The 25,257-nt window shown below is 39.0% G+C and overlaps 1 protein-coding gene across 8 annotated transcripts in view; it reads left to right on the forward strand.

Moving 5' to 3' along the window:
- Znf800 (zinc finger protein 800) overlaps window positions 1-25,257 on the forward strand; it is a 216,269-nt gene that overhangs the window by 167,035 nt on the left and 23,977 nt on the right. For 3 of the 8 annotated variants that reach the window (XM_050141655.1, XM_050141657.1, XM_050141654.1), the window contains 4 exons: window positions 2,037-2,155; window positions 7,580-7,675; window positions 17,564-17,707; window positions 20,475-22,167. In XM_050141655.1, coding sequence (XP_049997612.1) covers window positions 2,095-2,155; window positions 7,580-7,675; window positions 17,564-17,707; window positions 20,475-22,167 — 1,994 coding nt within the window. In that variant the 5' untranslated portion in view covers window positions 2,037-2,094. The other 5 variants (XM_050141658.1, XM_050141652.1, XM_050141651.1 and 2 more) reach the window with 5 other exon arrangements.

The raw sequence follows: 25,257 nt of genomic DNA on the forward strand, positions 1-25,257 counted from the left end.
TGAAGGTCAACCTGGATTACTCAAGTGAGTTCCAGGCAGCCTGAGCGACTTAGCAAGACTATTCCCCCCTCCCCGCCAAAAAAATCCCCAAATCCCAAACACATAGAGAAGCTCGCAAACTGGAAGCTCAAGTTAGATAATTGTGGTTTTCATTAATCTTCAGATAGATAAGGACAAAGGGGCGCTCTCAAACTATCCTGACCAATAGCTGACACATACTTGAAATTGGCAAGGGCAAGGCTTGGGAACAAGGTGGGCGCAGCAGCTACTCGCCATGAGAAGCAGCCAGAGGGTTGCAGATTTGACAGAAGACGGTCGTGGTCATCTTCGATCTTCGGGGATTTTTCCAAGCACGATGCTGGGGCTAAAGAAGGAGAGTGCGTGCTAGCCATGTGAACCAACTTCACTTTCGGGTTGCCACCATCAGAACGCTGCAGGGGTACCCATCTCCGCCCAATCGTTTTCCTCCTCAGAGCCCGACTCTGGTCTCCCAAGTTCTAGAAGGCACCACAGACAACTGCTGGCTAGCCAACACCTGCCAGCCTTTTCGGACTGAGTCTACCCTACTTTCTCTCCGTCGCCTTCCCAAACCTGCCTGGTTCTGGCGGGCCGAAGCGCAGCGCGCGAGCAACAGTTTGGTGCCCGAGCGAGCCAGCGAGCGAGCGGCGCGTGCCCGGAGGAGGACGCGCCCGCGGCTCTCACACCTCGGGACGCACGCGGCCCGTGGCCGGGGCTCCGCAGCCGCCGGGTCGGCGGGAGGACGCACGGGCGCGCGCCGGCGAGGCCCGCCATCCACCTCGGCGCCGCCGGCCCCGCGGTCTCCCCCCGAGGCCGGCCCCGCGCGTCGCCTCCCCACCGGGGCTGCCCGGCCAGCGCATGCGCGCCGCGCTGCCGGGCGTGCCGGCCACACTCCCCCCACCCACTCCGTGAGCTTGTCACTTCCTGCCCTCGCCCCATCTCCGTCCGGGGTCAGTCAGTCGCTCCCTGTCGCAGCCGGAGACTTGTCTGCTTCCCCCTTCCTACCCTCTCCACGGCGGTCGCTCGGGCTGACCGGGGAGGGGGGACGGCCGAGAGAGAGCGGGACTGACTTCCCGAAAGTTTCCCGAAGCATCTGCTAGCCGCCAGGCCCCAGGTGGGGGCCCCGCGCAGCTCCCCGCCCCTCTCCAAAGCCCGGGGGACCGTTGCAGGTGGAGCGGCGCTGAGGGGGAGCCCGGGCTCGGCGCGGCCGTTGCCCTGGCGAGGGGCGCCTCGGTCCTGCCCGCTCCGGTTCCAGCTCCTTCGGCTGCTGCGCCCGGCGGTTCCTCCTGTCAACTGCCTGCGCCCGCTCGCGCGCCCGCCAGCTCGCTGGCCCGGAGCGCCGAGGAGGGCCGCCTTGAGCCGCCACCGCGGCCCGGGGACGTGGTGAGCTGTGGCGCTTCCGCGTCCGCGCCGCCGGGGACTCTTTGGGGAGCGCGCCGGGCCGCAGCCCTGTTCGGTTCCGCGCCGTGCGCCGGGGCTGCGCCAGGTGGGGCCCTCCGCCGCGTCGTGCGCCCGGCTGGTGCCGCGGCCCGCTCGCCCGCCCGCCCGTTCCGGGAGTTGAGTAAGTTGGGCGCACTTGGCGGCGCGGACCCGACCTGCGCCAGGCAGACCCCCGCGACGCACGTGCGTGGCGGGAGGGCGCGAGCTTCTCCTCGGCCGCGCCGGGGCCTCGTCGCGCCCGGCTCTCCGCACGCTCGCTCGCTCGCCCGCTCGCTCGCCCGTCCGCCCGCCCCGGCCGGCGAGGCCGCAGCCGCCTGCGCAGCCGGCCAGGCCTTGGCTGTGCGCTGTGCTGTGCTGCGCTGCGCGCCGGACGCTGCGTTTCCGGGTAGGGCGATGAACCTGTGCGGGGGGACTTGGGGCTGGAGGCCGGGCGGGCGTCGGTTTCGTGGCCGAGCGGAAGGTGCGGGCCTTGGGGTGGGAGAGCTGAGGGCGCATGGTGTTGATGGTCTATGGTGCTTGTAGCCACAGCCTCCCCAGGAAGTTCGGGGACAGTGACGGGTTTGTGCTTCTGTCCGCAGCCAAGGCGCGATGAAGAGCTTCTCACAGTGAAAAGAAAATAGATCGCACCCATTAAAAATGCCTTTGAGGGACAAATACTGTCAAACTGACCACCATCATCACGGATGCTGCGAACCAGGTAAGTCCGTTTTCCTGTTTGGTGTCTGCTCTCCTCCTTCAGAGCTGTCTCTAAGAAGCGTTTCCTTACTAACTCGGGGGTGGGGGGTCTGTATCCCCAGCATAAATCCACTTGTAATGCTAAAAGCCTGGACAGACTAGAGAGCTCCCTTGCTTGATCCCCCAGAGAAAGTGCTGCAAGTGTCTCCCTCAATCATTTCCACCAGATCAGTCAGCTGCTTTTCCCTTTTCAGGCTTCAGTCAGTGGTTTACTCCACGCTCCGAATGTTTAAAACGGAAGAAAGAGGCAAAGATAGATAGGTGGTTGAATACCAACACTCATCTTCATGAAAATTGCTTATCACTAAAATAAGTTTCCCATGGAGTTTTTTTTTTTTTTTTTTTTTTTTTTTAACCATAGCATGATGCCTCCCCCCATCCCTTCAAAAGTTTAGTTTGGATCAAGAAGGTTGATTGCACTTGTAGGGAAACCAGGTTTTTTTACATTTAAAAACATCTTAAAATGTTTTGGATAGAATTTATTGTATTGTAAATTCCTTGGAGTACTTAAGCATATTTAAGGTATTTAAGTTGGAGCGATTTGGTTAAATTTATGATGTTAAACTTTTGACTCATGAAGAACATTTGTGAATTTTGATAGACATTGTACTTGTAAGCTATTGATGGTTCTAGAACTTTACCCTTAAAAGGGCATCATGGAAAACATACTGTCACTACAAATAAAGGCTATTCTATTCCAGTTCAAAGACAACTGTTTACCACTTTTTACTTCAAAGTTACCAGAGTTGGCATGCTTTTTTCTACTTTGGCTTGTTTTTAATTGAAATATTTTAATTACATTTATGTATTTAGATTTTTATCATTAAGTTTACTTTGAATAATTTTTTGAGAAGGGGAAAATGGTGGTAGTAAAGGGGAAGAAACTCCTGTTAAGAAAACGTTGCTGAAAGGGTCAGGACCTTGATGGTGATACCCACCAAAGCAGCTGACCTGAGCTAGTGAGAGCTCGCTGACCCCGGACTGATGGGTGTGGGGTGGGGGGAGGGAACACAGGACCTGCATAGGACCAAACTAGGCCCTCTGAATGTGGGCGACAGTTGTGTGGATGGGGCAGTCTGTGGGGCCACTGGCGGTAGGACCAAGATTTATCCCTAGTGCATGAAGTGGCTTTTTGGAGCCCATTCTCTTTTGAGGGACACCTTGCTCATCCTAAATATAGGGGAGAAGGCCTTGGGCCTGCCTCAAAGTGATGTCAGACTTAGTTGCCTTACTCTCTCTCAAGAGTGGGTGGGGTATAGGATGGGGAGAAGGTGGGGGGAGTGGGAAGAGGGGTGGGAGTGGGAACTGGGATAGGTATGTAAAATGAGAAAAGATCATTAAAAAACAATAAATTAAAAAGAAAATGTTGCTGAACATGACAATAACCATTTGGCTCCAGCCTTCTGTCTGTTGTGTTTACAACAGTAATAACCTAATAAAACAGGTGCCTCCAGGATGGGACCTTGTTTTTATCCCGCTCCTGACCTGGCTGACTTCAGTGCCCTTGCATGCTGCACATCTTGTTTATCTGAGGTGAAGATGTATTGCATAGTATGGAGCTGAATAGCGCTTACTAGTTTGCTCATTCATTTCTTTAGCAAGTCATTGCTGAGCATGCCTTAGGTGCCAGGTAGTAGCCAAGGCAATGGGGTATAAACTGTGAGAAAGACAGTGCTTTCTTCAGGTAGCTTTTGAGTGGGAAGAGATAGATGGAAACAAATAAATAAGGTAATCCTGAACATGACTTACAGTACACATTGGTAATCAAGTATTTAAAAGGTGTAATGCCTGTAAAATATCATTCATCAAAATAACTAAAAGTTACTGCTTATTAATATTGCTTCCTTAGGTAGAACTAAATACTTTGGGATGTTTATTTCAGTGGAAAGCTAGGCATTTGCTGATTTTTAGGTTAGTGCATTGTCAGTATTTCAAGGAAGGTGTGTGCCGAGTGAGGAGGACGTTTCCAGGTCTGAAGGAAGTATCACATGGTAGTGATCAAGATGTCCTCAGGTGGAGGATGCTCATGTGATGGTTGAGACATCCCTAATGGGCTTTCAGGAGTGGGCTGCCTTCGTTTGGATTATGAACAGAGGGCGCAACCTTAGATGAGAATGCTCCTGCAGAGACCATATGCTTTGATGGAATGGGTCAGTTTATAGTGAGAGGTGGCATTAGAAGTTTGTCAGGATATGCATATTCTTAGAAATTTTTTTAAATAGAAGTTTTCAGAAGTTAAAAGTACAGTGGTAGAAGGACTCTGATGTAGCCACCATGCAGTTAGTCATTTATCAGTACATGGAAAATCTTTTCTGCTGTCTTTACCTCCCTACAATCCCCTTTGCTACTCTCCAGCTACTCCCCCAACTTCTCATTTTTGGTAAGCAAATCCTAGATATTATCATCAGAAAGATCTTTAAGGAGCTGTTTTAAGGTCGGCGAGAACTACAAAAACAGATATGTGCTCTTGGAAGAGTGTAAAGCAAAATGTTCTGAGGGTTTGGGTGATTTTTGTTGAGGGAGATAATTTTTTTACATGTTTATGACCTGGGTGGGTCTCATCATCTGATCTTGGAACAGACAGCAGGATATATAAGAGAACATTTTAGAAAGTTACATATATGTGTGTGTATACATATTGATATATACATCAATTGATATATACACACACATATCCATTTGCAAATACATTTTAAATGAAAAAGTCTGTTTTAACAGTGGGAGCTACACTTCCAAGTCTACTAAGTAAATGTGTCCGTGCAGAGCCAAGACATCAGGCTTACTTAGAATATTGTCTCAGGGTGTGTATGTGCTCTAGTGGAAGTGTCCTGAGGGTGGTTGGTAAGAACTTTGCTCTAACTCTGAAGCTAAGTATTGTCACATGGCAGTGGAAGTGGTGTGTTACAGAAAGCTTCTGGAGTATACTCCCAAATGAGGAACTCTGACAAAGTCTGTTTCTCCCCAGAGCTCTTTTACTGTTTCTGTTATTTATTTTTTTTCTATTCTTTAATTCTCTGCTTCTTGCCCCTTATAAAGCCAGACCTTAGTTCTCTACAGTTGGTAGATTTTCTCTTTGTAGCTCATTATGTCTTATAGTTATCAATTGCTGTTATCCATAACTACTGGAAAGAGATCCCTCCCTCTACCTAAGTCAGCACTAACGGACTGCTAACGAACCTCTGCTGTTGGTTCTCTTAAAGACTGATTTGACTTAGGTTTTGTGAGAAGATTGTTTCTGATGCAAGGAAAGCAGTTGTTTGTATGTAACAATGTGGGTGCTGCTGTATCCCAGGGTGGGTTCTGATTAGCTTGCTATATCATATTTAAGGATTACAAAGTTCCTTTTTTTTTTTTTTTTTGGTAATTTTGTTAGAGAAGAGGAAAAGAGACCGGAGTATTTAGTTGTTTTAATTATACCTCAGTAAAGAGCCCCACAATTGACATGCAGGAGTATCTTCTGGAGTCTTAAATTTGTTATCACTGCAGTTATTGTCAGTGTTCTCAAACTGAGTTAGTTGTCTGTGTCTATTCTTTTTATGTACCTAAAGTTGGTGAGATGATGTAGTTTTGAGGCGGGGTTCCTCTTACTTGAGTACTTGAAATATGAAGGAGAGTCTAAGGCTGCATCTGTATGCATAGCCCTGTAGCCTCAGCTACTCTGTATTAAAAATGGGGTTGCTCTCCAGGTCTAAGGTGCAAAGCAGTAGCAGCACACATCCAGCTGAAGGGAACTTGGTTCCCACTCACACTGAGGGAATGGTCCCTGGGTTATGGTGGACATTTTGTTATTAGTGGGTAGGACATTATGAAAACTGAATGGCCAGTTTTTCTTCACTACAGCCTGCTGTCTGACAGCGATAGAAACAGGTGTCCTTGTCAGCTACTGTGTCACATGATCTCATTTTTCCACTTACCAGAGAATTTTGCAAAGGGGAGTGGGCAATAATGATACTAGATACGGAAGTGAAAATTTTTAGTTTTCAGATGGGAAAGTTACTTCACTTGTAAGCGCCTGACTTGTGTGCTCTGAAGTAATAGGACTGTGAGGCGGAAAGCGAGCATCATCCTCTGACCCACCCCGACAGAGCTAAACTCAGGTGTCTTTCCAAGGTAGTTTTCTCTTATCTAGACTCATACCCATAGCAACTACATTTATGTATTTCTGCATCTGCATAAATATGTACTAATGTAAATAGGTCATAGTCTATACCCTGTTTTTATTATTTAACAATACTGAAATCCTGCGTTGTCAGTACAGTGGACTGGCTGGTGCTTTTCAGCTGTTATGTGGCATCTTCATAGCTTTTAGTTTGGTCCCTGTAAAGAGACTTTGAAATTTGAAGTCTCTCTGTAGTAATATTTTGTTTGTGTTTTAATAAAGGTTGCCTGAAGACTAGAGTGTAGAGTTAAGCCACTAGAGGCTAGGCAGTGGTGGCACACACATTTAATTCCATCATTCAGGAGACAGAGGCTGACAGATCTCTGTGAGTTCAAGGCCACCCTGGGCTACCTGAGATTGAATCTGTGTAAAAGAGAAACAGAGCTCACACAAAGGTGATCCCAGCACTTGGGATCTCACGCTTTTAATCCTAGCACTATAGAGGTGGAGACAGGAGTGATATGGCTGGGCGGAGGAGGAATATGAGGCAGGAGGAGACAGGAGCTCAGTGCAGTCTGAGGTTTGGTGGAGACAGTTGTAGTCTGAGGATGCAGTCTGAGGACAGGATTGCCCTTTTGGTCTGAGGATTCAGTAGAAGTACAGTCTCTTTAGTGATTGGCTGCACTGCTTCTCTGATCTCTCAGCTTTCACCCCTCAATGTCTGACTCTGGGTTTTTATTAATAACAATTAGAATTTGTACTACATCTCTCAGTTGAGTACAGTGCTACAGAGTACTTCAATGAAAGTCTTACATGCCCTCTAATTGTATACTTGTCTATTGCTTTCTTAGGTAGGTTGGTTTCAGTATTGTCCAGGTTGCTTAATCAGGTGATTTTTAAGGCTTTTGGAAGGATTTACTGGATATGGTAAGCCACCATAGATAGCCTTAAGGGTTTTTGTTAAATGAAGGTCTTTTCTAAGGGGAATAAAAAGGCAAACAGTAGATACTGAATGATGCCAAAGCAGTAAGCATTTGCTGTTAGACCTAATAACTAGTCTTGATTGAGTCTTCAATATTGAGAATGTTTGAGGTTTTCCTTCCATTGCTTCATTTGTCTTATAAAGATGATGGTGAATTTTATATATATGAATATATGATGTATTTTCATTATTAACATGTGACAAACTATTGTTTGATTCATTAGGAAGTGATTTAAGTAACCTTTTTAATTTTTTTTTTTTTTTTTTTTTTTTGTGGATTGGGTGTGTGTTTGTCTCCCATGTAGTTTATATCCTGGAGCCTGGAGATCCACCTTTATTACAGCAACCACTACAGACATCCAAATCTGGTATTCAGCAAATAATTGAGTGCTTTCGATCAGGTACGAACATTTTAGTTATTTTTTTCAGACATCACACAGTAATTAAAAACTATCTAGAAGGCCTGCCTATTGATTTTCTTTATAGTATACTTTGAGCTGTCATATTTTTCAGATGAATGAATAAACATTGGCCTGGTCTGGAAATTATTTTTCAATACTACCTACTAAATAGTAATTAAAATTTTTTACTATAGTTTAGAGGAATCTGGTATATTTTAAGATAAAATGCTGTTACTTCTTAAGGAAGTCAGTTATTCTGGTTCTTATAAGGTTGGGTGTAAATTATATTAAGGTATGTGGAATATCATTCTAGATTAATTTATTATTTCTGGTTTGTGGGGCTTACCTCCTGCTAAACTCTGAAGTTTTCAGTATCTTTAGTTGAGCACAGGATAGAAAAGAAAAAAAAAGACATGTTCTAGCCCTGATATCTTCAGATACATTTAATAAGCTTTTGTTTCTTTTTGTTTTAAATTTTATTTTACATGTATGAATGTTTTGACTGCCTGTATGTCTGTGTACCACATGTGTGCCTGATGCCCATAGAAGCCAGAAGAGGGCATTGGATTCCTTGGAGTGTAGTTATAAACAGTTATGAGCTGCCATGTGGGTGCTTGGGATTTAAACCTGGGTTCTCTGGAAGAGCAGTGGGTGATGTAAACCTCTGAGCTGATCACTTACTTGTCCAAACCCAAGCTTGTTTATTGTAGAGTATTATAGGAATTGGCCATGTTATATTTGTGCAGTTATAGGTCAATGCTTTAAAATAGCTCAACATATAAGCCATTGAGAAGTGAGGACTTCTGTATTATCATTGAGGTCATAGCCTGCTATGATTCTTACAGCTCCATTATTCATTTTTTTGTAGATTTATGTTCTGACATCTCTGTTCAGTCAAATATCAATAAGCAGATGAATACAATGAATTGGCACCTAATCTATGGATATTTGAATCTCATCATTATTTTAAAGCTACTGTCTTAATGGAAATTTTTTTTTTGAGGTTCAAAGGAAAGCATGATTATGGTGTAACTGTGTGAATGAAGGTTTTTGAATTCCTTGTTTTAAAGTAGTACAGGTGAGGGGTGGGAGAGTTGTTTCAGTGATGCAGGAGTGCTTCTAACCCGAGGTCAGTTCTCTGCACCCACATAGCAGCTTACAGCTGCCTGTAACTCCAGCTCCAGGGGACCCAACACCCTCTTCTAATGTTCACAGGTGATTGCTTTACTTTATGATTCAAAGAAGTAGAGTATCCTCAGATTAATTTTTTTCTCTATCTCTGAGACCCATTTGTAGACTCAGACATGGCTTTTATGTCTGTTGTCTTAAGTATTATAATGGCTGTTATGTCTGTTGTCTTAAGTATTATAATGGCTGTTATGTCTGCTGTCTTAAGTATTATAATGGCTGTTATGTCTGTTGTATCTTTATGCTAGTGTCTACCTGATTTTGAATATTTATTGTTTTTACTTTTGATACCCAGTCTTGATTAACAGGATTATCTGTAAATCAAAGTTGCCTATGATGAGGGGGGGAACGAAAAAAAAAAGTTGCCTATGATGAATATACAACTTTAACTTGTTAGGAGTAATTTATATTTCTTACATAAGAGAATAACAATTAATTTTTTTTTGTTTTAGCAACAAAGATATTCTTTTGTTCTTTGTAATGAAAATGAGAATAATGTTTTTTTCCATTAAGTAGTATAACCTGCTTTTTTAAAAATATCCATAATTTAGAGTTAAGGTTATCTTTTACTACCATAGTATTATTTTACCATATTTTATTTTATTACCATAGTATTTTATTACCATATTATTTTATTAAGTTGAAATTGAGTACTTCATAAATGATTTATCTTATAAAATTCTTTTTAGAAGGATATATATATATATATAGTGTGTGTGTGTGTGTGTGTGTGTGTATGTGTGTGTTTAAATTTTGGAAGGCATTCTGTTGCTATACAGAGACATCGTGACCATGGCAACTCTTAGAAAAGAAAGACTTTATCAGGGCTCACTTACAGTTTCAGAGGTTTGGTCCATTGTCATCGTGGCAGAGAGCATTGAGGTATGCATGGCACTGGAGCAGTAGCTGAGAGGTACACCCTGGTCCACAGGCAGAGAGACAGACATACCGACAGACAGAAAGACAAAGAGAGACACATATACTGGACCTGAGTTGGGCTTTTGAAACTTCAAAGTCTACCCCCAGCAACAATGTTTTTTCAACATGGCCACATTTTCTCCAACAAGAGGACACCTCCTAATCCTTCTAATCCTTTCAGTTAGTGACTAAGCATCCAAGTATATGAACCTACCTGGGCCTTTCTCATCTAAACCACTACAAAAGGAAAATATTTAAATATGAAGCGAGTGTTTTCTTACAGCACTGTAGTCATCGAGTCTCTGTGTTTGCCAGTTCTTTGCTGTGTCGGCGGCTAAAGAATGGGGCAGGGAGATAGGTAATCTGAATTGGTGTTATCCCACAGCTGTTTATCTATTGAAATGTGCTTGTTTTAGTTAGGGATTTTATAGCTGTGATAAAATACCATGCATGACCAAAAGCAACTTGGTCAGAAAAGGGTTTATTTCATCTTATACTTTCACATCACAGTCCTTCATTGAAAGAAGTCAGAGCAGGAACCTGGGGGCAGGAGCCGATTCAGAGGACATGGAGGGGTGCTGCTTACTGGCTTGCTCCTCATGGCTTACTCAGCTTCTTTCTTACAGCACCCAGGCCCACCTCTGCTCAGGGATGGCACCACCTACAGCAGGCTGAGCCCTTTTGCATCAATCACCAATCAAGACAGTGCCCCACAGACAGGCCTACAGACCAATCCAGTGGGGGCATTTTTTTCAGTTGAAGTTTTCTTTTTCCAAATGACTCTAACTTGATATAAACATAAAGTTAACATAAAACTATCTAGAAGTCTCTTTTAAAAAAATATCCCCAACACACCAGCCTTGTTATTTTTTAATATAGAAAAAATTATGAAAATACTATAATTTAAATTAGAGATGATTTAGAAATATGCAGTTGTTCAGAGAAATTAATTTTTGGTTATTGTGTCCCATGAATCAGAAATTTGAATTTCCTCAAGACAATAATCTCTTACATATATAGCCAATCTAAAGTCGACTGAAGTAGCTTTTTGTAGTCCAAAGGTGGTAAAGGGTAAGGTAAAATGGGCCACATGACTTGGGGTTTAACGTCCATTCTAACGTGAGATTGAGTTCCTCCCTGACCCAGTCTTCTATAAGCACACCCTCAGTGACTCATCCCTCTCCAGCCTCTTTCCACTGTATCTGGGTCACACACTTTGCATTGAGCAAACTATCCTGGTAGCGCTGTGTATCTGACTGGTGCTTGACAGTACAACTGTGAAGTCCGTGGGTCTGCTTAGTAAGTGGCGGAGGCTAAGTCAGATGGATTGCAGTGCTGTAGGATCTGCCTTCAACTTCAAGTCAGATACTTGTCTTCAACTGCTGTGCCATCTTTGAGTTTCTTACTTTCTTCCTCCTACACTGGACTGTCTGCGAGCTGATACTAATACCTACCCAAGCTGGAAACCCATAAAGGCCTCTGTGTCTGGAGGAGAAGTTGACTCATTTCACCAGCTCAAGTGTGCTACATTGACCCAGTACAGTTTTAACCCATTCTTACTGTCTTAGAGTTAAGTGTTTGTGTTGGCTTTGCACTATTTTCCTGGCTTTAAGTTAAAAATTCTTTCTTACCTCTATTATTTATTTCTAATTGCTTGATTTGTAAAACAATTTAAGTAGATTTTTTTGGGGGGGGGGGGGAAGAAATGACATTGTGGATATAACAGTTTATAGAGCAAAAAGTAAGCTTCTCCTAACCCTTTGCACAAGTGACAACTGCTGCATAGTGTGTCCTCTTCCTTTTTATCCATGCATAAATATATTCTTTGTTTCCTCCCAGTAGAAATGGTAGTAGACATACATTGTTGTGTAGTTTTGCTTTGTGGGTAGACTTGTTTGTTGAGATTACTGTAGAGTTAGATGTGGCTATAGATTTTCCGCACTGAGCCCTGATGGATGACTTGAAACCTGATGTTTGCTCCCAGTACCGGCTTCTGGTACTACCTCCGCCATGCCCTGTGCTTTCCTGGAGTCTTCCTGCCCGAGTAGATACCTGCAGGATCACACCTGGGATGCGATGTCCTCAGGCTTCCCTCTTTTTCCTTAACACATTTAGTTGATCTTCCTCCTTGCTCACTTTCTTCAAAACACAATTTTGAAGAAAAACCACACAATAACTTTAGAGGTTTACTAAATATCTGTTAGGTATTTATTACATTGATTTATTTGAGAATATTATTCTTTGTTAGTCTCTTAGTCATTTTACAGAGGCAAAGAAACTTTAGAATGCCCTAAAGATAAAACAGGAAAATGAGGGAAGATGTCCATCATTTAAAACTAATCTTTAATATGAAATTGACATATTAAAATTCAAATGTTAAATTATAATATATATATAATTATAGAGAAAAGGTTCTATACATATGTAATATACTATACAACTATACATAAGGAACTTCATCCTCCCCAGGAAAGAATAAATTGTTAATTTGAAGTATGCTGGTGAAAAATAATAACTATTTTGTGGTTGTCAACTCTTGTGGTTGTCTTCCTAGATTTTACCATCTTGAAGTTACTTTTTTTATGATTGAAGTAACTTTCATTGAAGTTAGTGTAAACCATGACTGAATTATGATTCTTACTTTTAATTCTAGATAAGCTTGACATGGAAGTAAGGTCTGTGAGATATATAACAGAGACTGCTCTGTTCTTTGAGGGGACTCTTTCTTTAATTATTTTGTGTCTCTGTCTGTATACATACGTGGGTATACGTGTGTATATGAATGCAGTGTACAGTGTCTGAGGAAGCCAGAAGAGGGCATCAGATCCCCTGGAGCTGGAGTTAGAGGCTGTTGTGAGCACCTGACATGGATTCTGGGCACTGGAAGTAGTCATTTGAAGAGCTGCAAGTGCTCTCAAGCCTGAAACTATCTCTGCAGCCTCTGAGGGAATTTTTCTGATTGTTAGCAATTATAGGAAATTTAAACGGGACTAGATATCTTTTGGGTTTATTATTTTTAGCATGCATCTTCCAAGTATGTCCTCTAGGATTATGTTCCTAGAAAGCAGAAAGTTCTTCTAGTCTGAAGCTGTCAATATCGTGGAACCACATCCTTCTCTTATATGTTTCTAGTGAAATGAATAATATTGTATGTGATATTTAATAAAAGCTCCATTAAGTGTTTATTAGGTAAAGTGAAAGATTCATCAAGTAGGCATAGTCTTAAAGCAATTTTATCCTTCTTATAAATTTATTATTGTATGTGCCATTATTGCATTAACAAAAATCTTACCCTATGGTGTTTTGTTTTGTTTGTTGTTGTTGTTGTTGTTTTTTTTTTTTAAGATCCTGGTTGATGATCTTTTAAGCAATTAGCAGTGATTCTCAGGTGATTTAAGAACCTAAGCAAGAAAGAGAGCAATTTTTTGTTAAAGGAATGGTTTGGAGAAAATCAGCATGATTGTTTCTCAGAATTCAGAGTGAGACAAATTTTATGCTCTGTCTAGATGACCACGCCTTTGTCTCAGGTGAGGAGGAGCAGTAGTATGACAGAGGCTGTGTTTATTGTGACAAAGCAATCAGAAAAATGGTAGCTCATTTTGAATAAATTCTTTCTGTTCTGGGAAAAGTATAACACATAAAACACCCTAAATGATGGCGAAAACTAGAGGAAATCTTTTTAATATCTGTTTATGCAACAAGACACATCTTACTTTTCATGTTTGTGAAATGTCTTGTGTGTGGAATTAGAAAACCATTTTTGATTATCAAGTCAACTACACATAGATTAAAAACAATGATATTCATAAATATATAGAAAGTTGTTAATGAAAGTCATTAGGCATTGTCCTGAGAATAGGAGGACAGTGGTGAGCATCACAGATAACTTTTCTCTTAGGTATCTTAGCATAATAGATACATAGAACAGTAACTAAGTGTGAGATAGCGGGGGAAGCTGGGGCACTGACTGCGCATGGTAGCGTCTTAATAGGAATGTCAGGGAAGGCATCCTGGCAGAAGAGACCTCTTCCCTGGATCAAAGTGAGTCAGCTAGGGAAGGACATGTTATAGGAAGAATAACATGGGCGATGGAGCAAGAGAACATTGTTGTATTTCTGACCCAAAAGAAAATGGTGTGCCTGAGTCAACAGTAACTGGTGTGTGTGTGTGTGTGTGTGTGTGTTTGCATTTTGAGGAAAGTGTTTTTATATAACTGATAGGTTAGAGGAGATACCTTTTGGGTATAAGTAATATACTTGCTATTGAATATAACTGTGTAACTAGAGTTAATTAAGAAATGATGTCTTTCTTTTTCTTTGATTGATATGATGGAAAGATCCCAGTGAACAAACTGGTTACCTAGTTTAAGTTTTTACTTTTATACTTCACTGTTTTTATTAAATATAACCATGTTTATATAAGATTGGTAATCCTTTAAATTGTTGCTATTTGCTTATTTAAATTTAAAGTTGAATTTTAAAAAATTCGTAAGTTTTTATTTTTTAAATCACGTCTGTATGTATATATGTGTGTGTATGTGTGAGGGATTATACAAATGAGTGTAGGTACCTGCATAGGTCAGAGATGTTGGAACCTTCTGGAACTGGAGTTGTAAGCAGCTGTGAGCTGAGATGAGGGTGCTAAGAACCAAACTTGGGTCCTCTGCAAGAGCACAACATGCTCTTAGCCACTGAACCATCTTTCTAACCCCTTTAGTTGAATTTTTAGTTAAATAGATTTCTTGTTTTTCTTCAGCTGTTTTCCCTCAGTGTTCTGACTACTTTTTAGGAAGATTTATTTATTTGTATTTTTTGTGTACAGGTGTTTTGTGTGCACGAATGTTTGTGTACCATGTGCATGCCTGGCACCCATAGAAGCCAAAGAGGTTGTTGGGTCCCTAGGACCCAAATATGTGGGTGGTTGTGAGCCTCCATATGGGTGGTGGGAATCGAACCCAGGTCTGCAAGTGCAGTAGGTTCTTTTAACTGCTAAGCCATCTCTTGAGCCTCAAAGGTACAGCTTAGACTGGCCTTGGTCATGATCCTCTTGCTTCTGCCTCCACAGTATATCCCGCTGCTGGTGTATTCACCACAGTGGGCTCTGGTGACTCTTTTATTTATTTATTTATTTTTATTGATTGATTGATTGATTGAGACAGGGTTTCTCTGTGTAACAGTCCTAGCTGTAGACCAGACTGTCTTTGAACTGACAGAGATCTCCTGTCCCTGTCTCCCAAGTGCTGGGATTAAAGGCATGGCCCCCACTGCTCAGCTCTGTTGACTATTTTTAAAGGTGGGATTCAATCTCCATTTTGGGTATAGTGCATCTTTTAATTTAGAATCAGTATGTAAAATTTTCACTTTTTTCTTCCCACTACGCTTATATTCAGCTACATTTTGTGAAACTAAATATGTACCTGTTATAGAGGCTTAACCCACGTATTTCAATACCTGTTTTACCTCACATAGTTTGTTAATCACTCTGGGGCTAGCTATGAATCAAAGAGAGCTGTCTGTCATGAAATTCTTTTGTAATGTGAAATGACTAGTTTTGGTTTGCTTCAGTATGATACAAGGTGGTTAAACAAAAAAAATGCAGGTATTATATAGCTCTTTAAGATAATATAACTAGATAGGATAAGATTTGTTATCTCTAAACACTTAGTAATGTTCTAATAACCTGTCAAGCAATATTTTGCAATAGAATTTTGAAGGATGACCTATTTTTAAAATGATGATAAAATATACTCTCAAAAGTTAATAGTAAATTAAAAATAGATTACTAAAGATTGGGTTAGAAACAATGACCTTTTATAGCCGCCACAGTTTTTTTTCTTTTTATTTATTCTTCCTTCATACAATACATCTAGACCACAGCCTCCCCTTCCTCCTCTCCTCCCATTTCTCCCCTCTCACTTCCCTCTCATCCAGACCCAGCATGGGTCCTCCGTTTCCCTTCAGAAAAGATCAGGCTTCCCAGTGATATCAACTTAACATGGTATAGCAAAATGCGTAAGACTAGGCACAAACCCCTACATCAAGATTGGGTGAGGCAACCCAGGAGGATGGAAAGGGTCCCATGCAAAAGAGTCCAAGACATCCCACTCCAATTGTTAGAAATTAAGCAACCACAGCATGTATGCAGACCTATCGTAAACCCATACAGGATCTGTGATTGTCATTTCAGTCTCTGTGAGTCCGTGATTCTGTAGGCCATGTTCTCCTGGTGTCTCCACACCTCTGGTTCCTACAACGTTTCCTCCTCCTGTTTCGAGGGGTTCTTTCAGCTCCATCTAATGTTTGGGTGTGGTAGATCCTACAGTTTTAATTTCACCGTATCTGTAGTACCAGAGCTTTATAGACAGTAAAATGCATGTTAAATGACAGAATATTCAGTACTTATGTTTTCTTAACGGTATTATTTAGGATACCTTGTCAATGAAAGTAACATAATTAAGGTATTTATATTAATTAGTAAGTTACTATAGCAAAGACCCATAGGAGGTAACAACAAAAAGTCTTGTTTGTGCTTTGTTCCTTGTGGATGCTTTAAAGATTTGATGATTTTTGCCAATTATTCTGCCTTTTTATCTCCCACCAAGATGCTTAGTAGTCCTAGATCAGTAGCATTTCTTTATGACTAGAATTGAACACCTTGTGATTATAAATATGGTAAGCTTGGTTTTGGCTACTTTAAGGATTTTTAATCAAGGGATAAGACAGGTACTGGATTATAGTAATTATATTGATAAGTAATTGGAATTGGGGTAAGAGTTCTTGTAAATGGAGGTGTAATTTTTCTGTCCTGACCACTTAGTCCCAAACAAACACACCAAAGTTTATAATAATTACAAAATGCTCAGCCAATATAATAGCTCAGACTTATTATTATCTAGCTCTTACTTTTCAGTTAATCCATTTCTATGTATTGCCATGTGACCTATGGCTTTAACTGGTCCTCTGCTATCTTGCTTCTTAGGCAGCTAACTCAAGTTTCTGTCAACTCTGCCCTTCTTTATCCCAGTCCTCAGTTTGATTGTCCCACCTAACTTTATCCTGCCTTGCTATAGGCCAAACAGCTTTATTGCTAACCAATTAACATAATACATATTCACAGCACTTACAGAAGGATCATCCTTCAGCAAGTTCTCATGAATAAAGGCTTGAGATATTTAAATTGATGGTGCTACCAAAAAGCTTGAGCAAAATTTTGCTTTACCATAAAATAGCATAACTCCACGTTGGCCCAGAGCCTGAAGTAAACTGAATTTTAAAAGGCTGTTCATAAGTAATCCTGTGATAAGAATTTAGACCTTTAATGGATTGGGAAATGTGTTCAAAACGAAAATTCAAACCTCTTATTTTTCACTTCCATATTTAGAAAAGAGCTGGCAGAACCAGCAGAAAATGTGCAGGAGTGATGGGAAGCATTCCCCCTCCTATCCTAGACCTACCAACTCAGGCTCTCTAGGGAAGAGTCATGTATACCTTTATTCTCAACTCACTTGAATGCTTTCTCGGATGTCAACACCACTGCCTTAGTTTGTCTGTGAATTGATTGGCTACTGATAGAAAAAGGACATCATTTTTGTCTGTCTTAACTTGCCAAATCATAAAATATTTGCTCAGCATTTATTACTTAGTTAATAAACACTCTGTGGTAGAAATTGACATTGTCTCTGTATTTTGTTTTCAGAGTAACTGTTTTTGGATTATCAACAGTTGGCATTTGATTGAAAAGTGCAGGTCAAAGTTAACTTTTATATATTTCTTTTCCTTCCAGGAACCAAACAGCTTAAACATATTTTGTTAAAAGATGTGGATACTATTTTTGAATGTAAATTATGCCGTAGTCTCTTTAGAGGATTACCAAATTTAATTACCCATAAGAAATTTTACTGCCCACCAAGTCTCCAAATGGATGACAGTAAGTTCTAGTCATATATTGTTATACATTTTGGAGTTAAGTGTTTTTTTTTTTTTTTTACTGCTTCTATGTATTTTTAAAGTGGTATTGATATCAGTTATAGATAATTTAGCGATGGAGAATAAAATGAAAGACTTGACATTGTTATATTCAGTTTCCTGAATAGTACTTTGATATCAGTGCTTTCCACTTGGATTTTCTTAATTTATGAGTTTTAATCTGTGAATGTATTTATTTGTATTGAAGTAATGAGGATTGTTTTTGAATATTTATGCAGTTCATATAGTTTAGTTAGTATTTGAAAGTTACAATATTAATGCTGTCTTTAAGGGAGCAATTTCATAGTATATTTCTTTCAAGTTGACAACTTATTGCTAAATATGATTATCACTTACTTAGATTCTCTTTAAGTAAATGAGAATGCATCCAATAAATAGCAAAGAATGAGTAAATTACTTGATATTTTGGGAATGGCAGAGAGCAATTAAAATATTTATTAGTTTTTCTAGTGTTTTCTGGATCTTAATTTGAAGATCAGATTTGTTTTTAGCAGAATGTGTTTAGATGTCACATAGTGTTAGAGTGTATGTAGACTAACAGCATCAGTACTTCTTGTGATTAAGGCAAGTAGCATGCTAATAGTCTTTGTGGCACTAAATGTCTGAATTTATGTACTTTTTTGTATGGATAAATAATAAACATATATAGTATTATTTTCTTGCTTTAAAGAATTAATATAAGTTCTTTAAAACATAGTAATACAAGGTAACTTCATTATTTCTTGTTCAGGGATTTAAACTTGGTGGACTTAAAAAATGAGACACTTATTTTATTAGCCTGATAACATAGATATTTTGTAGATCTTTTTGCATTTTCAAACTCAATTTTTAAAAAAGTTTTTAGTAGGGAGATAGAATGCAAAAACTGAAGAGCAAAATATTTCTTTAATTATTATCAAACTATGTTAAGTATATTATAGGGGATAGATAAGATAAATATTTCATATTTGTCTAGAATCTTTACATGAAGAATATAGTTATACTTATGGACATTCATAAGAAAATTCTTAATGATGTTTTATTCATTTTGGGTTATGGGAACTTGGATTGGTTTTGCCAGTCTAAAAATAATAACACTTTCATGTTTAAATGTTTTTCTTTCTTCTTTTTTCTTTTTTGGTGTTTCAAGAAAGGATTACTTTGTGTAGCTCTGACTTTCTTGGAATTTGCTCTGTAGACCAGGCTGGCCTCAAGCACAGAGATCCACCAGCCTCTGCCTCTCAGGTGCTGGGATTAATGGTGTAGGTCACCACTGCCTGGTCATTTTTTATTGTTTCAGACAATTTATGTGCTTGTATTTGAGCTTATTGGACTTTTTACTATTGAGCTATAAATTAAAAAGTAGTTTAGAGGCATCAGTTAAAAAAATCTAACATTTTAATTAAAGTAGTATTTTATTCTTCATGTTCTTCATTGTATTTAGATTGTAGAGGTTTTTATGTAGTGCAAGTGATAAATGGATCTGCCAGATTATTGTGCATTCTTGGCAGTTCTGCATGTACTTTTATGCAAGTACATGCATTACTAGCTACATAATAATAGTAAAGCTTTACTATTTACAAAAGGAAAAAAGGGCTGGGAAAATGGCTCTTGTCACACAAACTTGAGGATCAGAGTTCATGTCTCCAGAATCCACATGCATACAGGGTGGGCATGGTAGCCTGCCTATAACTCCAGCCTCAGAAAGTGGAAACGGGAATCCCTAAAGCAAGCAGACTAGCAAGACACATTAGGGAGTTCTAGGTTTGCTTCAGAGAAGCTGCCTGAATGAAAAGGTGAGAGTGATGGAGGCTGACTCCCAGCATTAGCCTCGGGCCTCCATAGCTTACATATACCCCCACACAAGCCTATGTAAACACAGCCTTGGGCCTCCATATGCATACATATACACATACATCCCCAAACAAGCACCCACATATGTAAACATACTCACACCCATGAAAAATGAGGGAAAAGGGAAAGAGGATTAGAACTATAATGGATTGTGTTGTGATTTCTAAATAGTTATTAGATTCAGTATTTGTAACTAGATTTTAGAATTATATGTGGAAATATAACTGATGCTAGCCAGCTTTGTTGCAGCAGACCTTTTGGTTGCCTGTAGAGGGGGTAGTTATTGTACAAATAAGTAAAACTAGATTTATTTGTAAACTAATAGTTTTTAACCAGTTTTTTCAGTAAAGTTTTGTCATGTTGAGAAAATTGCTTAAGACTGCTTTTTTTTTCTTTTTAGCCTTATACCATTTATGTTGACTTGCAGACATTTTTTATTTCTGTGAGATGTTCCAAGAGCTAAAATACTATTATATCATATTAAAAATCATTTATATATATCACATCCTTCCTGATATATCCATCCTGGGTTGTAAGAACTTGAGTTGTCTTTGGTACTCTAAAATTTTCAGACTAAAAATAAATAATAGTATTTTTATCATTTAGGACTTACCATCCATATGCTTATGTATTTTATAATAAGGGAACTTAGAAGGAGCTCTTCAGATTTACTTTTCTCATCTGATGGCAAATTAAAGCAAAGTTTTAATTTAGTTAATAACTAGATTTTATATTCATAAAATGCTGAAAAAAAGTGCTGTAAAAAGATACATGCACTACTAAAACATAAGCTTCGTTATATATTTTAAAATATTAGAGGGTTAGAACAAGTTAATTATTTCAGCTTAAAAACAGTTGTTTTTTTCCTTTAACAGACCTTCCTGATGTAAATGATAAGCAAAGCCAAGCCATAAATGATCTCCTAGAAGCCATATATCCAAGAGTGGACAAGAGAGAGTATATTATTAAGCTAGAACCCATAGAAACCAATCAGAATGCAGTGTTTCAATATATTTCAAGAACTGATAATCCTGCTGAAGTCACAGAATCAAGCAGTACCCCTGAGCAGACTGAAGTCCAAATACAGGAGACAAGCACAGAACAGCCGAAAGCTGTCCCAGACACAGATGCCGACGTGGTGGAAGTCATGGAGCCTCCTCCTGAAGAGACTGTTGTAGATGAAGCTGTGCCTCCCTCTGAGGAGCAGCCCCAGGAATCACAGGCTGACTTGGAAATGTCTGATAGTTCTGACCTTGGTCACCAGTTGATATGTTGTCTTTGTAGGAAAGAATTCAATTCTAGACGAGGTGTTCGTCGTCACATTCGAAAAGTACACAAGAAAAAGATGGAAGAACTAAAAAAGTACATTGAGACGCGGAAGACTCCAAACCAGTCTTTAAAAGGACGCAGTAAGAGTGTTCTGGTCTCCTTAAGTAGGAGTTGTCCAGTTTGTTGTAAATCCTTTGCTACAAAAGCGAACGTAAGGAGGCATTTTGATGAAGTTCATAGAGGACTGAGGAGGGACTCAATTACTCCTGATATAGCAACAAAGCCTGGGCAACCTTTGTTCTTGGATTCCGCTTCTCCTAAAAAATCTTTTAAGACTCGAAAACAAAAGTCTTCAAAGGCTGAGTACAATTTAACTACATGCAAATGCCTCCTTTGCAAGAGGAAATACAGTTCACAGATAATGCTGAAGAGACATATGCAAATTGTCCACAAGATAACTCTTTCTGGAGCAAATTCTAAAAGAGAGAAAGGGCCGAATAATACTGCCAGCAGTTCAGAAATTAAAGTTAAAGTTGAACCAGCAGACACTGCAGGATCTTCACCTCCTTCTATTAGCCCTTCTCCACAGAATGGATTAAAGGGAACAAATCATTCAAATGAGAAGAAGAACACACCAACAACACAGAAAAATAAAGTTAAACAGGACTCTGAAAGCCCTAAACCAGCTAGTCCTTCGGCTGCAGGTGGTCAGCCAAAAGCCAGGAAGCCAAAACTTTCAGCTGGCTTTGACTTTAAGCAACTTTACTGTAAACTCTGTAAACGCCAGTTTACTTCCAAGCAGAACTTGACTAAACACATTGAGCTGCACACAGATGGGAATAACATTTATGTTAAATTCTACAAGTGTCCTCTCTGCACTTACGAAACTCGTCGGAAACGTGACGTGATAAGACATATAACTGTGGTTCATAAAAAGTCATCTCGCTACCTTGGGAAGATAACAGCCAGCTTAGAGATCAGAGCTATAAAAAAGCCTATTGATTTTGTTCTAAACAAAGTGGCAAAAAGAGGCCCTTCAAGGGATGAAGCGAGACATAATGATTCCAAACATGACGGCACTTCCAATTCTCCTAGTAAAAAGTATGAAGTAGCTGACGTCGGTATTGAAGTGAAAGTCACAAAAAACTTTTCTCTTCACAGATGCAATAAATGTGGAAAGGCATTTGCCAAAAAGACTTATCTTGAACATCATAAGAAAACTCATAAGGCAAATGCTACCAATTCACCTGAAGGAAACAAAACCAAAGGCCGAAGTACAAGATCTAAGGCTCTTGTCTGGTGAGGAACAGTTACAGAGTTTTGTTCCCCCCCTCCCCCTCATCGAACTAAAAAAAAAATCATTTGGCCATAATTTATAGCTGGTTCCATTTTAACATATTTTCTTTCATAAATCATAGAGCAGTAGGAACTGCAAGAGGGATGGATGGTTATTGCTTTTCTCTCCCAGTGACCTTTATTCCAGTAGCATGGGAACAAAAGCTAATTTCAGGACGTGCCTCCCACAGGACAGTGCACTGTAGCTGCAGGTAGATGACACGGGCCAGTGCTTTTGTTTTAATGTTGTAAAATACATTTATTTTGGTCTATGTTTACATAGAAATCTGGTGTTTAACTAACTTGCACAGTTTAATTTGACTCAGTCTATTAATTTTATTCAATCTACTAATCCTAGTGCATTGCAAGAAAGTTAAATAGATCAGAATGAGTTTATGAAGGAGATAATTATAGAAAAAACATTTTAAGGCACTGTAATAATTGTAAAAATTTGTAGGTTAAATAAAGTGTAGCACTTAGAGAAGAAAACCCCGAGTTGGAATATAGAAGGATTAATACTGGCTATTTACTTTTAGCCCACTGCTTCCCGGGGAAGGGGAAAGTTAGTAAACAAAGTGAATTTTTTCTTCTCCTTGGGAGTATATGTTAGGGAGTTTTTGAAGGTTTGATCTATAGGGGATAGATTTTTTTTCCTTAGGTACATATACTCTTGTTTCCCTTTCTGTTTAATAAACTTGTAAGTGACCATTTCAACGTAGTTAGTATTATTCAGAAGTGATGTGTGTGTGGTGTGTGTGTGTGTGTGTGTGTGTGTGAGAGAGAGAGAGAGAGAGAGAGAGAGAGAGAGAGAGAGAGAGAGAGAGAGAAAGAGAGAAGATTGGGACCAAAAGGAAAGCAAAATCCCTATGTGGAAGAAAGAACAATTCTACTTTTAAAGAAAGTTTTGGAACAGTTAAATATTTTAAGATGCAGTGTAAGAAAGAAGTAGACTCCAGTACTTGTTTTCATAAGTCTATATTTTTAAAGTTTGCTAGCAGCCTTTGCCCTCGCAATTAGACGTCTATGCACTTAGTATTAAATAAGCTTGAGATACGGGCTCTAATGCAAAGGCCTTAGTTGAGTGCTGATTAGCATGCTATGTGGTTTGATTGTCACATTGTCTTTGTGTGGAAACTTGAGGTAAAACCATCCTTTAGAAGTCATTTTACTGTTGTGCAATTTTAAGACCAAGGTTTTATTGGTAAACTCAAAAGTGTTCATTTATTCCTATTTCTCCTCAGATAACTTCAAGTGATGTACGAAAAGGTTTGGAGTTCATTTTTGTGGAAAGACTTTAAGTTGTTAGAACCACTAAACGTCTTCACATGGTACTATGAGGAAAAAAAGAACATTTTCATAAATTTTCAACTGTAACTGCTGATTTCTGACTAAAACAATAACCATCTAACCAGTTTCTAAAGGCAATGCCCATTCCAGCACTTTTGAGTAGCTGTGATATTATATTTTGTCTTCATAGACCTTGTACATATGGTCTACAATTTCTACAAAAATGTTGGGAATTTTGCTTTCCAAATTTGTTGATTAAAGTGATCAACAACCTGAAGAAAATAATAGTTTTTAATTGATTGAAACTTTGTATTTCTAGTGGTTTATTTCACTTTACATGCAAATTTTATCTAGATTATATAGGTAAATATGATTTTTGTAGAAAGTATGTTGGGATCAAAAGACAAATTAGTATCAATATATTATGAATATTTAGTAGCCTACTGAATATTTATAATTATTTTGCATCCATTTATATTTGAGTTTTTCTTTAGCACTTAAATGTTTGAAAGTTTTATTCTAAAATATATACTACAAAGAAAGTTCCAGTTCATTTTATGCATAGATCATTATTACATTTATCATTTGTAAAAACATCAGAAGTTTTTATGAAAATGAAACATTCCCCTATTTTTCTTTAAATTTTATATAAAGCACTTTAATGGTAGATGCTATCTTATTTCTTAGTTCCTATTTTTTTAAAGAACACATTTACTAATGTTTATATGAAGGTAATAAATAGCTTACTGATATTTTATAGATGCAGACAATCCATGTGCAACCACTTCTTATGTTTCTAGTTTAGTTCTTCAAATGTTGCTGTAAAAGGAAGATAGGGCTGTCCTTCCTAATTTTTTTCTCCCAAGGAAAAAATTTAAATGACCACTTGAGGTAATATTTGATTCCTACTGTAAAATTGAAAATAATGAATTCTTGTCCATCTTTTGTAATCAAGATTTTAGGAAAAAAGAAATACATCTATCTTTATGAAATTTTGGGCAGGTTTTTGTGTATCAATATTTTGTAATTTTAGGGAATATTTTATTTTTTAGTAATTTGTGTCAAATTATTTTAAAAGGTACTGCAGAAAATATACCGTGTTTTTATGTAGGTTCACAGCTGTACTTAGAATGGACCCTGTCCATCTGTATACTTTTTGTATAAATTTTTAAATGTCAAAGATCTAGAAGGTCATAATAAAATGCTTCTATAGTTAGCAGAACATTTGCCCTTCTCAGTGCTCTGCACTAAAATATACTGTGAAAGGAAACTAGAAAGACTGTAACTGTTGCTGGAAATGTTCTATATTGAATGTACATGTTTTTGTTGGAAAATGTACTATATGTGATGAAAATAAACCAGAAGAAAAGTTATTTCAGCTAAATGTGCTTTGACACGGGTACATTGGTTGAAACTTAAATGTTTGATTATCAAACCTACTCAGAGACGATGAGCAGCTACACTTGAATTATATCCTGGTAGTTTTATTTTAAGAAGTAATGATTTCTCTTTAATTTAAAAGCAGATAACTTTTTCACAGATGGAAAATTTGTACTTAGAGGTCTAACTTTAATGACTAATAGCATAATATATTTAGGGACCAAATGTGTAGTAGGTGGCATTTAATTTATAAACCATCTTCATTAGTTGCACATTATTAAACCTGTATTTTTGACATTTGCAAGGTGTTATTTTTTGTGCATTCCTACACACAATACATACTCTGTTGACTTTTTCTAGCCTGTTTTACTTGTAATTATTGTAGGA

Source organism: Alexandromys fortis, unplaced genomic scaffold (genome assembly GCF_014885135.2).
Source record: "Alexandromys fortis isolate MF-2015 unplaced genomic scaffold, M_Fortis_MF-2015_v1.1 scaffold_44, whole genome shotgun sequence".
Classification (NCBI taxonomy): Eukaryota; Metazoa; Chordata; class Mammalia; order Rodentia; family Cricetidae; genus Alexandromys; species Alexandromys fortis.